Raw genomic sequence first — 16,595 nt, 5'->3', positions numbered from 1 at the left:
CCCAATTCCAATCATAAAGGATTTTATTATTAAAACAAAATATATAAAACCAAACCCAAAACAGACTTCCATTAACAATCCAAAATCCCACTTTCTCCAAATCCCGATAATTTCCCTAACACTCTCTCTCTTTCTCGGCAAAAAAAAAAAAAAAAGAGAAGAAGAAGACATGAGGGCGCAGAGGAGGCCGATCCACGCGGTGTCGATGTGGGTGAGACGACAGCCGCCGAAGGTGAAGGCTTTTTTGGCGGTGGTATCGGGGATGGCGGCGCTTGTTCTTCTCCGATTCATCGTACACGACCATGACAACCTTTTCGTCGCCGCCGAGGCTGTCCACTCCATCGGAATTTCTGTCCTTATCTATAAGCTCACAAAGGAGAAGACTTGTGCTGGTAATTAGCATCAAAGCTCATAATGTTTTCCCAATTGATTTGTTTATTGCAATTGTTTTTGATTAATTTGTAACTTAAATTTAATGCATGATACATGGGTGATTTGCCCTAATTTAGTAATTTTAAAAAATTCATCAAGGGGATAGCTTGGTCAAGTAGCAAAATTTTTAAAGGTTTTGGTTAGGCAACTTCTTTCCGATCGGTGGTAGATTTTTGCTTTGTAGCCGTTTCTGGGTTGAATATCTGGCTTGATTTTTTTTTTTGTTTCAATTTAAGATATCGGTTTCTCTTTTTGCTGACATAAATTCAATGCATGATATATAAAATTGACTGCTTTGTCCTAATGCTATCTACTTACCATGTATTGGAAGAGTTCTGCTACTATTAGCGAGGTTGAAAAATTTCATGAGATATCGTGCTCTTGTGGCAGGTTTTGGGTTTAGTTTGATTTTTTTTTTGTTCTATTGAGGGTTCTTATATTAAATTCTGATGCTTAGAACATATGAGGGTTTTTTTGGTGGTATTAATGATTTTACTGCAGTATCTTATCAATTTACAATGAAGGATTTCTTCTTGATGCAAAGGGAAGCCCTTTTTTTTTGTGGTCTCCCCAGTTTGATGAGTTTTATGAGTTTGGTCTGTTTTATTTGTAACTAGAGCAAATTCAATTGCACATGTAAAATATGCTGCTTTTAGGGTTTTTTTAACCTTATGTATGAAAAGAATGCTTGATTGATAAATAAAGGTTGTTTTGGAGCAAAAGGAGTTGTTCTCTCTCTCTCTCTCTCTCTTTTGTGACAAGCTTCCTGCTAATACTTGTTTGCGGTTAACATGTAGTATGTCTTTTAACTCTTGGCAATTTGTTTACAAAACACAAGTGATTTAATTAATTAACACAAGATTCTTGAGTAACTTTGTTTTATAATTTAACTGAAGTGTAGGTATTCTTTATTGGTGAAAATATTGGTTTTACACATTCAATTGACCTGTTTTGATAATTTTTTTGAATGGTTGCAGGACTATCACTTAAATCCCAAGAACTAACAGCTATCTTTTTAGCTGTTAGGCTGTACTGTAGCTTTGTCATGGAATATGATATACACACCCTACTTGATTTAGCCACATTGGCTACAACCTTGTGGGTTATTTATATGATCCGTTTCAAACTAAAGTCCAGCTACATGGAGGACAAGGACAACTTTGCTATATATTATGTTGTGAGTTTCCATCAGTCATATTAACTTTTTTTTACTTGCAAATATATCTATGCTGCCCTGTCCTACATATTATTGTGTTATAGTAGTGAATCCTATGAGCTTTATCTTCTGCTTTTCATCTTTTCTAAGTCAAGAAACGGTCATTTTGTGGTAAGTTTATTCTCTTTCATCCGAGTTGTACGTAACCTCAAAATAGATGTCCATGCTTACAGAGGCAAAATGCTAATTAGTTTCTATATCTCATAAGGTGCTTTCCATGGTTTTATTGTTAAATTATTATTTCTGACATTGGCTTCAGTATCTGCAAATTAGAAAATATAAATCTTATTCTTTTCAATTTATTTCTTAAATAAGACATCTACCTATTTATTTTTCGTTAAGTCATAAGACATCTACTTAGTATTTGAGATGATTTGTTCTCTTTTTTTCCATGTGTTGCTCTTTGACTCGTTGCTAGTCTTTTGACCGTGATATGAGCTTTCGTTTGTCTCCCATTGTTCTCAGTGCTGTTTGTTTCTTATACCACTGTGAAAGTTACGTTGCACTTTGTTGTATTCATTTTGATTCAATCAATACTATAAAGTAACCAATTGAACCAAAATTACTAAAGGTGTTACTTTTTTGTGTTCTTATGCATGGACTCATGTTAACTGCTTGATTATCTTCTTTGTTGCTCTAGCGGATTCTTTCTCTGAACACTTTTCAGAAGTCATATCCTTGCTTTTGAATTTGGATGCAGGTTGCACCTTGTGCAGTACTAGCTCTTCTTATTCACCCATCAACTTCTCATAATTTATTGAACCGGATTTTCTGGGCGTTCTGTGTATATCTGGAAGCTGTTTCAGTTTTACCTCAGTTGCGAGTGATGCAGAATACCAAGGTACAAAATGCTTAATGGGTAGATGTAAATTTAGAAGGTTTATAATCTTTCCTTCTTTAACGCATCTTCTTTTAATGATTTCAGATTGTTGAGCCTTTCACAGCTCATTATGTTTTTGCATTGGGTGTTGCAAGGTTCCTTAGCTGCGCTCACTGGGTTCTCCAGGTTTGATCCTGTGACGTGAAGTTGAAAATTCATGTGATTGGCTTCGTTTAATTTTTTATTAATGTTTAGAAATTTTGAAATTGAGTCCTAGTTTGAGCATTAAAAGGATACTAGTCTGTTTATTGTACTATTTATCTGCTTTGGAAATAGTAGATAGCTTGAGCCTGCATAATGAATGGACATGACAGCTTGAATTGAATGCCTGTTGCATAAGACGCGCCTGGTTGTTGCCTTTAGATGGCAATTGCTGTCATTTTGACGAGCTCCATTCTGCATTAACATTTGTATTTTTGTGTGGAGGGGAAACCTTTGTATGATGCTGGTTGGAGAAGTGTTATTGTGAATTGTTATGAGGTTGATTGCATTAATATATTAATTCATTCTGTGCTGCTTTCAACAGGTTTTGGACAGTCGAGGTCATTTGCTGGTAGCCCTGGGTTATGGATTGTGGCCTTCTATGGTTCTTATATCTGAAATTGTTCAAACTTTCATTTTAGCAGACTTCTGTTACTATTATATCAAGAGGTTGGTTAAGCTCTATAATGTGTTATGTGCAAGTATAACTATATATTCTAGTCAACCTAAAGACCACTAATATTTTCTTTTATGATCATTTATTATTGCAGTGTCTTTGGAGGGCAGCTTGTTCTCCGTCTTCCCTCTGGAGTGGTATAAGTGAAGATGCTGTTTTGCTTTGGTCGATGGGCTTGCTGCGCCAAAAACTATAACTTGGTTACAAATGTGACTGGGTGTCCTTGTTTAAGTTCTGGTTTTTTGCTCTCGACATGTTCCTCGAGACTGGGAATTAGTGGATGTTTTGTAAATTTCGGGATGCAGCAACTTTGGGTGGTTATTTATATTAAAAACATTTCATAGATGGATTAATTTTTGGTGTCAAATGCTAATCTTCTGCTTATATTAAGTTAATTGTTTTGGACTTTTAACTGCATCAGATGATGTGCTTTGGCCCCAGATCGTCTTACAATTTAAATTGAAGCTATTATCGGAATGGTTTGGAAGGGAAGAAATTTTCGAGCTTGCGTATTCAATTTTCATGATTAGAGAGTATTATTATACAAAGAGAAAACTGGGCGTTTGATGTTCCGAGGAGCGTGTATATGCCATAGCTTTAGATTGTTATCAACCTATTGTGGTATACATTTAGAATTTATTATCCCTTCTGTTTTAAAGTTTACAGGTCAAAATGCTCAAATTCGCTTGAAGAATCTATTTGATGTATAAATTGGATAACGTGATTCCCGCAGACAAACAAAGAAATAGCACAAGCCGAGATATAATTTACGCTTAAAGTAAGGCTGCAGTGTCCCTTACACAATCCAATGCCAAAGCTGCTTGTTTTACAAACTAAAATTTTCTTGTTGAAACCGGACTTTGTTTACCAAGAATGGTTCTTATGATTCAGTTGACAGAAAAGAAACAAAAAAAGGTTTTAGTCATGTATAAAGTATAAATTTTTTCGCTTTGATTTTTCTTCGGAACGGTAAATGGTTGAGGAGGATTCCCTTTGCTTATAACACGTAATTAATTTGCACAATGATAACAGTGGAAGATACCAGCTTTTTAGACATTATTCTTGTACTGTCAGATTCCTGGCAAGAATTCCCTCGAAGGTAACCCCGGGTCCAAAAGCTAAAATCAATCCCCATTCACTATCTTCACGGCTCTCTGTCTTTCTCTTCAAGCTCTCTTCTATCATGTACTCCAGCACATACACAATCGTGTTACTGCTAGCATTTCCGTAATCCATCAGAGCTCTTCTACTGGCATTTAGTTTCTCTGGGAACAAGTCTAGTCGTTTTTCCATTCGGTTCAAGATTGCAGGCCCACCAGGATGAACTGCCCAAAACATGTTGTTGTAGTCCTTGTCAGTCAATCCTACAATTCCCATCAACTTTTCACAGAAACCTTCAACATTATCTTCAATTATCTGGGGAAGCTCCCTTGCTAGTTTGAAACTAATACCTTCTTCTGTAAGCTTCCCATCAATTGTCTTTTCAGTATTCGGCAAGAAATTTTGCATTGCCGTGTGAAGCTCGAAGAGAGGCCTCTCAATGCTCAAAACAGGGTCAGAGCCAATGATCATAGCTCCTGCACCATCTCCAAAAAGTGCCACACCAACCAGGTCATACGGTCTATCTGCACTAGGAGGTTTGAACCCAATAATGGTAGTTTCAGAAGTAGCCAGTAAGACCCGGCTGCCAGGATTGTTCTCGGCAATGTCTTTTGCAACGCGTAGACCAGCCACACCTCCAGAGCAGCCCATGAAATAGAGCATGACCCGTTGAGTCTCAGGGCTGAGTCCAAGTCCTTTTGCAAGGAAAAGATCACCACCAGGCAGCCGAGCTTCACTTGAGGAGACATAGACTAAGTGGGTTATGTCTGAGATGGGCCTGCCCCATTTTTTGATGCAAGCTCGTGAGGCTTCAATGGCCATCTCCGTGACAGCATTGTTGCAGATATCTAAACGTTGCTTTACGGTGGGGAGGCCTTCGATGGCAAGCTCTGGGTACTTCTTCAGGATTTCATCCGACATGACCACATACCTTGTTTTAACAGTAGTTGTCTTGCCTGTAAAGCGTCAAAATGCAGGCAATGAGTAAATAACCGTTATTTCAGTTAAGAATGCAAATTAATGATGTCCACGAGGACAATGACAGTGGACGATCATAATCTGTACGCGACAACTTTAAAAGTTAACCAAAGTTTAGTTGACGCAGAAATGTTTCTTTAGCGAAGGTTTAAAAGCGCTTTCTACTTGGCAGCATATACAAAAGAATAGCGATACCCTTAGATCCCTTAAGGGAGGAGGAGGAGGGGAAACCAGTAAGCCAAATGCATCAAAATATAAGCACAAATTTAAGAGAGGGAAGTTCATAGTGTTACAGAGTCGGCTTAGCTTCCGTTTAAGTTCTGGGTCATCGCAGTTGGTGTTCTTAAAATAACCATCAACCAGAAACTCTTGCATGACAAGCTGGTGAGGGAAGGCCTTGCCGAGAGCCAGAATTGTAGCTTTGCCAGGGTTCGCCATCGTTGCGAAACCTTCCTGTGCTTCTTCTCCCATCCCCATATCTGTTTCCCTTTCCTTTCAATTGCGACGTTGTATATTTGCTGGCAGGGGAGATTGCATAGGAACTCCTTTTTAACCTTGCAAAGGAACATGGGTGGAACTGCTACTATATATACAGTGGCGGTGCACGCCTAAATATTATTAGAATAAGCTTAAAAGGGAGTTATGGAATATTCATTCATTCCATCCATAAAGGAAATATATGAAAGGTGCAATTATTATTATATGGAGTAATGAATTCGTTGAGAAGCAAGACCTTCATGCAGTTCACGCTAACAGGTGTTGGTATGGGTTGGGTATGTGGTTTGCATCTGTAATTTCAGGTATTGATAGCATGGTGGGATATAATCTAAATACGTACCCCAAAATCCTTAATTCATTTGGTGGAGTATCGATGATCAAGTAAAACAGATCCGTGTCACCTGAATCACTTACCAAGGTATACTACTGCAAGGCTGTTACCTATAAGAAAATTGCAGGATTGAAGAATATGAACTCAGTACATGGCTATTAATGAATCATCATAAGGTCTTACGGATTGTATACCACCTTGCAGGGCAAATGATTAATTGGGCCAATGATCGACTAAGATTGGCACTGACGGCCAATGGCATCTGGTCCAATAAAAACCAACTACTACCCAAAAACCTGAAAAAGAGAGCAAAGCATACAATAGCAGAGTCACAGCAATTTAAACCGACACCAATGCTCTAATTTATTTCTCATTCAACACCACGGATAAATTCTTCCACTCAAAGTACTACACAACAAATACATTCCTTGAGAAAAACACGTGCTCAAGCTACAGCCAAAACAAAGAAATAATCACATGGCAGCTATCAAGCCACGAAAAATTTGATCAAAGGCTTAGATGCATAAATTCCTCGGGGTTGGCAAAATTCAAGGAAACGCCATAGCCAGAGTACAATGAACTTAACTATATAACACCTTTAATACTGTTTTATTCAAACACATGCCTACTCAAGCTATGAATTTGTTTGCTGCTTTTATCTTAAAAAATACTCATCTCTCGTGTTGGCTTCTCATGGAACTAAGAATTACAAGTTTTATTGTCACATATCCAAATGAGAGTGAGATTAAGGCAAAATCAAAGTTCAGGGAGGCACTTTCCACTGATATAATCGATGACTTGAGTAACAGCTCGATCAAGTGCAGCAGTGACCGCAGCCAAATTCTGCAGGAATTCCTCTGCAGTGGGTTTCTCACCATCTACTATATCTGTAATTGCTTTAACAAATATTACGGGAACTTTTAAAAGATCAGCCACATAGGCAACAGCTGCTCCCTGGAACAAATGAACAGAAAAAATAAGGCTTAATGCATTGTAGACTTTAAAGTACAAAAAGCATTTCAAGCAGTAATGCATGATCTGCAAGGATGATGCAATCCATTTTTCCATTTATTCATTAAGAGATGGGATGTTTTGGCGATTACCTCCATGTCTTTGACTGTAGCATCATTTGCCGTGATTGATGCTTCATCCTGAAGGGACATGTCCAAAGAGTCGCCTGTGGACAATTTGCCAGTCTGAAACATAGGGCAAGGTTTAATGTAAATTGCCATGTGCGTGTGTCTTAGTAAGGAAGAAGAAAAAGAAAAAAAAAACATAAGGAGAGGGGGTGGCGAGAGGGAGCAGGAATTGTCTGAAGTTGACGTCTATGCAGTCAAAAAGACAAAACAAATTGAGAAATCAAGTGCTGCTTAAATTTTCAACTCCATTAGATAGTTATAAAATACATGCACATTGCCAATCAACCAGCATGTGTATCACTAAAATATTAACTCCATTTATCAGTTAAATTGAATAACTAATCCTCCCTATGCAAAGTAGATGCCTACTAGTACAAAGTAAATGCAGTTGCAAACATATTACATATCCTCATCCAGCAGAGAAGTTATCTGGGAAGGAAAAACAACATTCTTAACAAACTGACAAGCAATTGCAAGCGAAAGATACTTAGAACAAAGAAATGAAAAAGGATTTTAGAAATTCAATATAGAAAAAAGGAAAAAAGTTCAAAATATGGTCAACAACCTAGCCTCCTGCTGGACAAAGAGGAACACAAAAACAAAATAATTACCTTTAGATTAAGCTCCTTCAAGAGATTTGGTGTTGAGCAGGCCTGCCGCAAACCAACTCCATACAGATCAAAAACCTATAGAAGACGAGATGAAAACAAAAATTGGTTACCAAAATATAACTAAAGATCGAGTTACATACAGGCAATAAGAAATTCGCTTAGCAAAGCACAAACTAGGTTCCAGGTTCATGATGAATATATAAGAGCTTTTACAGTATAGAGATTGTCTTATCGGAGTATTGTGGCCCATAACAATTAAAAGAACTGAAAAAGAAACAGAAAGAAGAAAGAGAAGAAAAGAATAGGTACAGAAGATGAAATTAATGGACACCTTTAGATGCCTGTAGTGTTTACATGCTCAGTTTATGTATTATGTAAAATCGAAGTGAAACTGAATTAGGTTTTCATTTTAAACCAAATGTATTAGATAACCAATTAAAATGGGCCTGAAAAGGAATGGGTGAGTGATTGACTCCTTGTAACCCTTCAAATCCATTTTTGGAAGAAATAAAAATATTGCAGTGCTAGTCGAAACAGAATAGCAACATGAGGTTTTATTCCATGTCCCCATAACTAAGCATAATAAGCAAATGAATTGAAGACCAAGGGCCAATACCACTTACTGGGATTGGTATTCTTCTATCATGGAACGCAACATGAGATGCAAGAAAAACATCACCAATGCCTGCTCCCTTTGCCTGGAAAAATCCAAGAATCAATATACAAAATAATACAAATATACATAGTTAAAAGTCCCCCGCACATGTTATATAGCACTGTAGCTTAATTTGCAGCATCTAAGCTAGAGCCTTTTGAAAAGGTAAACACAGTCTTCTATATGCTAGTAAGCATTCAGATCAGTAGTTTGAAAGTGGAGCAACAGAAAGTTTTATGACAGATCATCATCGTGAACATCAAATTGAAAACTAAAAACTTAATGTAGAGGGATCATTGTAAGCAATGCATATCTAATAGAATGGTAGCTTAGGATCATCGTTACTATCATTCCTTTCTTTTTTTATGTTTAAAATGAGAAATATTTAGCGATTGAAACTACCTTAAAGCCACCAGCAGTGCCAGCATTTATGATCAGGTCTGGTTGCAATGCCTGGATAGATGCATAGGCCACAAGAGAGGCACAAATCGTACCAACACTATCAACCCCTGCAAAGAAATAATCAGAGAATGTAACAGAAAGGAATAGTGAACGTAAGAAATGTTCCGTTCCTTGACATGTCCATTACCTATGTGTCAGATGTAACTTGGCTTGTGCATCCAACCCAAGTACTTACCAGTAAGTTCAGCATTTTCATGTAACGTATGGTAGAAATGTTTGGAATTGGATTACAAATACTATCTGAACAGAAGTTTTTATTTATATGAGCTATTGAAGCAGTTTTAAGTCTATGAGCGATGTCACAAGATGCAACATTTCACTATGTTATTGCACTTTCAGTGCTTTTGGTAAAGGTCTCAATCAGAGCTCCTAGGTTTCTATTGGAAACCATACAGTATAAGTTGCAGCTAATTGAAAATTGCTTGATGATTTCAAAAGGAAGATTAAAAAGAGAAAGAAAAAAATATTGCAAGAACAAAGTCCTTACCCAAAGTTAAATCTTTTCCCGGCCAAACTAGATTTATTGTAAGGTCTTTGTATGTACCATGATAATGGACCCAAGGGACCCCTTTTGGAAACCTGCACCATTGCTCATGGACACATAAATGCAAAACCCGAATATGCAACGATGCATAATAATCGAACTAGACAGTAAACTCTTGCAGAAGCAAAATTATCAGATAAAGAAGTCCACTTCGCATGACACAGGCATAAAAGATATCAAAAACAGTAATATATTGCTCTTTCTGATTTGCAAAAACTAGTTACATGCCAAATACCCATCTGAATCGTGAAATGAAAGAAATCTAACATGCACAAAAGAAAATTTTTTTGCATGTATTTCAAAGTTCAAAAACTCAAATACTTAGCAAGCAAACATTTTTATTAGTAATCAGCCTGCAACCACTCAGTCCACTGAAATATTGATGAAAATAAGATTAACCCAATACCAAAATTGCTGAACTTAAAGCCTTAAAACCTCCCCAAAAAAATCAAAACTGATTTTAACCAAAATCACAGAAAATGACAAAAGGGAGAAAAAGGAACTCACGCAGGTTGAGGGTTCGCAGTCAACCGGAACTTATTAACCACTGGCAAAGCTTCTGTTTGCATAGCTGCAACAAGAAACTCCCCAAATAAATGATTCCATAAAAGTACATATAAATATCGAGAGAGAAAGGGGGAGGGTGGGTTTTAACCGATGATGATCAGGATGGATGAAATGGGGTGGTTTTCAACTTGAGCAGCCATGGCTTCTACTGCAGCATCTGATCCCTCCCCATGAGGAGCCATAGCTGTGCCTTCGATTCCTTTCCCTCTTTCTATCTCTCTCCCTTTCCTTTCTATTCCAGAAGATTTTCTTTCCCAGGAAAATTTAATGGCAAGAAGAAGAGGAAAAGTAAAACGCCCAGTATTGGCTTTTTCAAAAAAATGAAAAAGGCCACCATTGGACACTGATTGCATTTACGTTTGACACCAAAAATTAGCTGCAATCGAAAATTTGTCAGCCGTTGATCGAATGGGGTCCACAAGGTTCTCTTGATCGTATGACCCCCGCTACTGCGTGTTTGTGTTTAATTATTACGCGATTAAATACTCCATTAAGCCATGGACAATGCTAGAGTATGGGGTGAGTCATCCATAGGGAAATGTCATTCTCTCTTTTTCAACCTTTTCTTTGGAATGGGATTTGGTCTTGTCTTGTCATTATAGATGTTGGTAAAAACTTTCAAACTTCGGTCTGAAAGGGAACAGGGAGAAATCTTCCTTCAACTTAGAGTATTATCTTCATCTTCAGCTTGTCTTAAAGGAAGGAAGGATAAGAATACAATGATCTTGTCTATGCCACGCGTTATTGGAAGCACATGGCCCCATAACAACAATCAATCTTTTTTGTTTCATTGGTAAATCCAACAACATAGGCCTCCAAAATTTCGCATGTGGACATGTTTCTGGTTATTTGTGCACATTTTAGCTACCCCTTTTGTTCTTTTGGTCCTTTCAATCAATGTCAAGAGAAGGTCCAATTCAGTGACACTTCACATTTGGTTGGTGAGAGATATCATCGTAGTTCATAAACTGTAGAGGGATTATAGATTCCAGTTAAAACAGGCTTATAATATTTCACTTTGAGATCTTGAAAATGGTGACTTCTCTTTGTTCAAAGGATGTTTCATAGAAAAGCAAGGGTATGGTAGAGAAATTAAACACTAATTTTTAATGTTCCTATGAAGTGATAGCCGTTTAGACTTGGACATGGTTGTTTTAATCTCGTGAGCTGTGAAAACTGCAGCCAGTCTTGACAGTTCGCTGCTAGTACAGAATTTTTGGTTACAGTAAATTTGTAGCCTTCAAAGAGATAGTCTCGAAGGTAGATCGAAAGCAGGCGCAGAATCAATTTACCAACATTTATCAGCAGGCAGATCTTGTCAGATTTATGAACAAATAATACAATCAATTTTATGCATGGACATACCAGAACCAAGTCACACCTTACAATGAATCATTGCCCTGTCCCTGAGGCGAAATCCCAAGAGGTTATCAGACATTCAAGACTTTGCATGAACTTATATGGCAAATATTAACAAGGCTGGTGTTGTTACACCTCTCCTTCACCCATATCAGATGTGAAGCTAACTCACTTGCGGATGGGCTCGCAAAGGCTGGTGTTGCGAGAGATTCAAACTTCAATGCTTACTTTGAATTTGACTTGGGGGTGGAAAACGTTGAAATGGGTGTTATTGTCAAAGTAAATGTTTCTGTTCTTACTAAGGATTTCTTAGCTCGGTGTATCTAGTGTTATTGTAAGAAGAATGACCAACTGATCGTTAGCATATCAGAAACTATGTGATTTTTTGCCAGTCCTTACACCAAGGGCTCTCTTCGCTTTTGTAAGCTACCGCGGCTTAACTTTTGTCTCCCAAGTGAGACCAAAATTTTGATTCAGGAAGCAAACATGTTCAGAGCTTTATTTATCAAAGCCTGGTAACCACTGTCTTGAAAGTCAGATAAATCAAGAAAAGTAAAAGGGTGTGAGCAGGTTTCAAGTTGGAGCTGCCATTTGGTAACATGGGGAAAGTGTCTGGAAGAGGCATTTGACAATTCTCCCCATTGAAATATATTCTTCGAGGTAGCGCCCATCCGTTTTTTAATGTGAAGGAATTTGAATCCTTCTTCAGTAAAATCTGTGTGGATACCGCACCCAGTTGATCCTTATCAGCATTCAATAGGTCGTTATTATAGTAGTCAATCCCCCAAAAGAGAGCAACCTCATCTGCAAGAGTCCCCTTGAGAATGAGTTACAGAAAAGAAAACAGCAGTACTGGAACCTTAAGCTAAATATTTTGTTATATATCAGGTACCTGAAAATCCAAAAGAGGGAAGCATTGTACTGTTAAAGCTAAATGCTGTTGCATTCTGGCTGAAACCAGGATGCTGAGCCAACACATTCCAGTTTGAGTAGTTTCTTCTATAATTGTAGTTAGAGACTGTCAGCTTTACCTTCCAATGTGTCACGTAATTTTTCATAACATGCCAGTGAACAGTAACTGGGCACATATGATCAGTGCATAGCACAATGTCATCACTATCTAAAGAATCTGACTGTGGTGCAGGGTAACCTTCTCTGGCATTACACAAAGAAAGAAAGATGAGTGGAATGCAGGTTTGGAAATTGTAGTTAAGAAAAAGAGATAAATCATTAAGCTCTAAACAAGACTCAAGCTATATTGTTTTTGGATAAAAAATGAAGTCAATTTTATGAACCCACCTTATGCATGAACCTGTACTTTCCTCTGCTTCTCTGCATCCACAGCTGCAAGTAGGGCATGATGTGATCTTGGAATTGTAAAATGTTGAGAGTGAAACACAACATACAGGTGCTTGGTTGGCAACAAAGCTGGAGTAAGTGCATGTTGATTTCCATGTTCCTGGTGAACAGAAAAATGATTGCTTTGTGGTGCAGCACGGTTTTAAGTTTTCACATTAGGATGCAGTCTATAATCAAGATGAATTTTATTTCAGCAACACTTCCTCGCTTCACAAAATAGGCAGCAGAATAGTGTCCCATAAGAGTCGACAGATCTACACAATTGGTGGGTTTCAAACATCTGAGTTGATGAGTCACTTATGAGTCGTTTCAATTTTTCCTAGTAGACATATACGGGTTGTGGAACAGCATGAAATGTTGAAAATGACAAGCAATATGGAAATTAGAATATCTTAAAATAAAGTTCTCTAACTTGATGAATCAGATGAGTTAATGGTTTAAATGTTCACTGTTGCTGAAATTAACATAACTTTTAAGGTTAAGCCAGTGCATCTAACATTTTCATTGACGACAAAAGCAGGGCTTAGCACTAACACTAGGAAGAGAAGTTCATCTAGGTTTTCATCAGTCTGTTTCCTGTGACTTTTAAGGTTGCTGAGGTGATAAGCTTGCAACCAAAACACATTTAAATGTTTAGGATTTCTAGAAAGTGCAAGGGTTATGAACAAGCAAAGCAGAGAGGAATAAGATCTGATCAGAGGAATTGTACGGAGACTGAAGCATAATTATACCGCTGGAGACCGAAGCGGATAGGAATGAGAAAATATATCACTAGAGACACCAGTGCATTGAGACTGAAGCATAATAATAGCAAAATTAGCCTGGTTGGAATTCAATTGCTCTCACTCCTCGGTGTCAATATTCAAATTATTGCATGATTTAGCTGCACTTTATAGTTTACTGTTTTTTCTAACAACCATTAGAATGTCTTAGTTCGGAACTCTAAAATCACAACCAGGATGGCATTTTGTGGCTTTGGAGTATTTATATTGAATGCACTGCCTAATAATGGAGTTTAATTGGCTACTTACTATACGCTTGGAGTTGTCTCCTACCCCCAATATCAGAAGAAATCGTGGGATCAGTGTCAGCAACTAAGCCACAAGTGTAACCAGGACCTGGAGCCATAAGAGTAAGATTGAGTGGTGCTTGCACATTAGGATTCGCCCCCAAGTGGCCAACCATCATTTCAAAGGATGAGAATGACATAGAAGGGTCGATAGCCCAAGCAGCAAGAATGCCACCATGGCAACAGTCAGCTGTCCTGTTTTCCGGCAGGGCATCTGGCGTGAGATCAGCAATGACAGGGCTTTTCTCGCAGGAGTGTGGCGTGTCGAACTTGAACGATGAACAGTTCCCTTGTGTAGTGGCAAAAGCACCAGACATGGTCCAGATGATCTCATTATTAGCCCATGTCCAACCCAATTTCCAACCAGATTTATCAACATGACGATAATGATAGTAATTTTGAATTGTTACCCTTGCCTACAGGCAAAAATATCTTGAAGAATCAGACAAACAGTGAATGATGAATACAATGAAGTGAAATTCTAGAGTGCCTGAAAGCTACTATTGTTGCAAAACTGTTGGTTGCCCAAAATATTGGAAGATATCCAAAGTAAATTTCTCTTTCTTTCTAGAACTCATCATCTCAGTATCAGCGCTTTTTTTGTGATGAATAACTATTCCTGAAATGATGATAAATGACATACTGACCTCATAGCCATCTCGTGTCCATTGATTAATGTCAAAAGTAACTGTAATGTTCCCATTGGGATCCAAAGGATCATAGCAATCTGCAAACCAGTAAAAAGGGCACATAAATCAGCAACATTAATTAATTATTACTGTTATCTTTTCTCAAAGAAAATCTAAGAAGCAAAGAAGGAGAGTTTGATGCCTGATAAAGTGCAAACAGAGATTAACGACATCGACATCAAGGCAAGTGACCGTACACGAGAAAAGAACGGCTCCATTATTGTTTGAAGAACAGCAAACAGAGATGGGTAGAAATTATAGTTGAACGTGACAAACCAGATCCTAATCTACGCTACTAACGAGGAAGAAATACTGTGTTTCCATCTAGGTATACCTAAATCCCCATAATCTACACAATGCTTGGCTGGAACAAGTTAATATCATTGGAAATATCAAAGTGGACATGGAAAAGACAAATCCCAAATAGCAAATCAGAAGATTCTTCGAAACTTCTTACTCCTACTAAGCAAAAGAGGACATTCTTTGTCCCTCACAACATCAACGGTTCAAATCAGTAAAAGACGGTGTATCACCACTTCGTAAGCAAGATGATCATAGCATCATATTAGTAACTATCATTGACTTATAAAAAAAGAGTTAAAAGAGTTGTAACTGACAATATATGAAGAAAGGTGACTGAGTAGGTGTGGGTCGTTATATGGTTGACAATTCAAGCACCATTTTCCTCCCTGACCATGAGGTCTTTGCATTGATTTCACCAGTTTGATACATCACAATTGATAAAGTTAGATTTTCAGTGCTTGATGAACTTGATGCTTCCATGAGAAAAGTATCTAGGCGTTTCTTATTCAATTCCAAGTTCTTATCTGCAACAGATGCATAATTTTCACATCTATACCTACAGATCCCCCACACGTGCAGGCGGTTAAAAATTCTAAAATAAATTCGCTTCCCAATTATGTCTTCTATCTTAGGGGAGCAAGGAGAACACATAAGTTCCAGTCATCTACAAGGTAACTTCCTCGTACTTGGACATAAAATAACTCCTTCCCTCCACTTTAAGGCACAATTCCAGCATATGCTCCCAGCAGCATCCCAAGGTCTTGTTGTGGCTATTCTAACTAGGCACACACTATGAACTCCAAACCAACGGTCATTAATAGATTTCCACAATTTGATAAATATATTTCAAGTGAAATTGAAACCCCATGGATTATGATCAAGATTTGGACTAGGTTCCTCCAAACTGAGCGGAAGCTACTATAATTCAGGGGTCAGACAAGGAAAAAAAAAAAAGGGTGTTTTTTGACTTATCCATTTGTTATCAAGTTTTCTTGCTGATGAAAGTTCCAATGTTCTTTGCAGAAGAAATTTTGCCAATGTAATGAGCTTAAAGGAAAACTATTCTTTACATAGACAGCTTTCTTGCTGACTTATTCCTTATTTCTAGTAGTTGTTTATGTAGATAAGAACAAGCCATTCATATATACCGGTCAAGTTTCATTCTGTGTCTTTACACAGCAACCATGAGAGACAAAAAATAGAAGGGAAGTCCCAGCCGATTTGAGGCTTACAGGAAACTCTGACTTTGTGCCCCTCATAATTAAAAGGAAAGTTCCAGCCGATTTTTGCCCATGCTAACAGTTGAGTTGTCTCCCAACCCCCGATCAGTTTAAATGAAACAGATACCCAATATAGATGCGAACAAGTCCACCGCCGCTCATAAATCTATACACTTCTTTTTCATTTTTTTTCTGGTTGGGAATTTAATAACACTCCCTACTAACTAGTAGCTAGACAAGAATTGACCAGCAACCAAACCTCTAATGTTTAGCAAGTTCCCATTAATTGCACTCTCCCAACTTATCAGGCCAATTAAAAACTGGTAGCAACTCTTGAATTGTGTAACTATTTTGGATTCATGATGCCATTAATTCTTGCAAGTTGCATCCGCATTGATAAGATGGTTACACTCGCTGACTTCTGTAAGATGTCTAACCTGTTCTCACCAGCGTGAAGGATCAATTGTAACAGTTTTGAAGTGTACCATGTAAATATCTTGAACTCATCTACGGATGATTACCCT

The 16,595-nt window shown here is 37.8% G+C and overlaps 4 protein-coding genes across 5 annotated transcripts; 1 reads left to right on the top strand and 3 right to left on the bottom strand.

Moving 5' to 3' along the window:
* Positions 1-20: 20 nt before the first annotated feature.
* Positions 21-3,603, top strand: LOC110418813 (uncharacterized). Its single transcript, XM_021431655.2, has 6 exons — positions 21-392; positions 1,410-1,609; positions 2,349-2,489; positions 2,574-2,654; positions 3,055-3,179; positions 3,281-3,603. Exons 1-6 carry the CDS (start codon positions 170-172, stop codon positions 3,327-3,329), a joined length of 819 nt encoding a protein of 272 aa, XP_021287330.1. The 5' UTR covers positions 21-169; the 3' UTR covers positions 3,330-3,603.
* Positions 3,604-4,138: 535 nt separating this feature from the next.
* LAP5 (Chalcone and stilbene synthase family protein) lies at positions 4,139-6,423 on the bottom strand. Its single transcript, XM_089783755.1, has 3 exons — positions 6,292-6,423; positions 5,559-6,204; positions 4,139-5,243 (listed from the first exon to the last, which is right to left on the bottom strand). The coding sequence occupies exons 2-3, from the start codon at positions 5,740-5,742 to the stop codon at positions 4,243-4,245; spliced, it is 1,185 nt and encodes a 394-aa protein (XP_089639881.1). The 5' UTR covers positions 5,743-6,204; positions 6,292-6,423; the 3' UTR covers positions 4,139-4,242.
* Positions 6,424-6,432: 9 nt separating this feature from the next.
* LOC110417882 (5'-methylthioadenosine/S-adenosylhomocysteine nucleosidase-like) lies at positions 6,433-10,406 on the bottom strand. The gene is made up of 8 exons (XM_021430456.2): positions 10,161-10,406; positions 10,013-10,076; positions 9,449-9,540; positions 8,902-9,008; positions 8,468-8,542; positions 7,845-7,919; positions 7,198-7,290; positions 6,433-7,048 (listed from the first exon to the last, which is right to left on the bottom strand). The coding sequence occupies exons 1-8, from the start codon at positions 10,252-10,254 to the stop codon at positions 6,851-6,853; spliced, it is 798 nt and encodes a 265-aa protein (XP_021286131.1). The 5' UTR covers positions 10,255-10,406; the 3' UTR covers positions 6,433-6,850.
* A 1,103-nt stretch (positions 10,407-11,509) lies between these two features.
* On the bottom strand, positions 11,510-15,235 carry LOC110417879 (COBRA-like protein 1). 2 transcript variants are annotated; one of them, XM_021430454.1, is made up of 6 exons: positions 15,166-15,235; positions 14,507-14,586; positions 13,822-14,275; positions 12,731-12,890; positions 12,324-12,586; positions 11,510-12,235 (listed from the first exon to the last, which is right to left on the bottom strand). In XM_021430454.1, the coding sequence occupies exons 3-6, from the start codon at positions 14,174-14,176 to the stop codon at positions 11,937-11,939; spliced, it is 1,077 nt and encodes a 358-aa protein (XP_021286129.1). In that variant the 5' UTR covers positions 14,177-14,275; positions 14,507-14,586; positions 15,166-15,235; the 3' UTR covers positions 11,510-11,936. The 2 variants fall into 2 exon arrangements, with proteins under 2 accessions (XP_021286129.1, XP_021286128.1); XM_021430453.1 differs by lacking the exon at positions 15,166-15,235 and adding an exon at positions 14,691-15,097.
* Positions 15,236-16,595: the final 1,360 nt, after the last annotated feature.

The sequence above is a fragment of the Theobroma umbraticum genome, unplaced genomic scaffold, assembly GCF_002168275.2.
Source record: "Theobroma umbraticum cultivar Fairchild unplaced genomic scaffold, ASM216827v3 scaffold_50.0, whole genome shotgun sequence".
Classification (NCBI taxonomy): Eukaryota; Viridiplantae; Streptophyta; class Magnoliopsida; order Malvales; family Malvaceae; genus Theobroma; species Theobroma umbraticum.
Note: the sequence above shows the minus strand (reverse complement) of the source record. Positions and strands in the feature narration are given on the sequence as shown.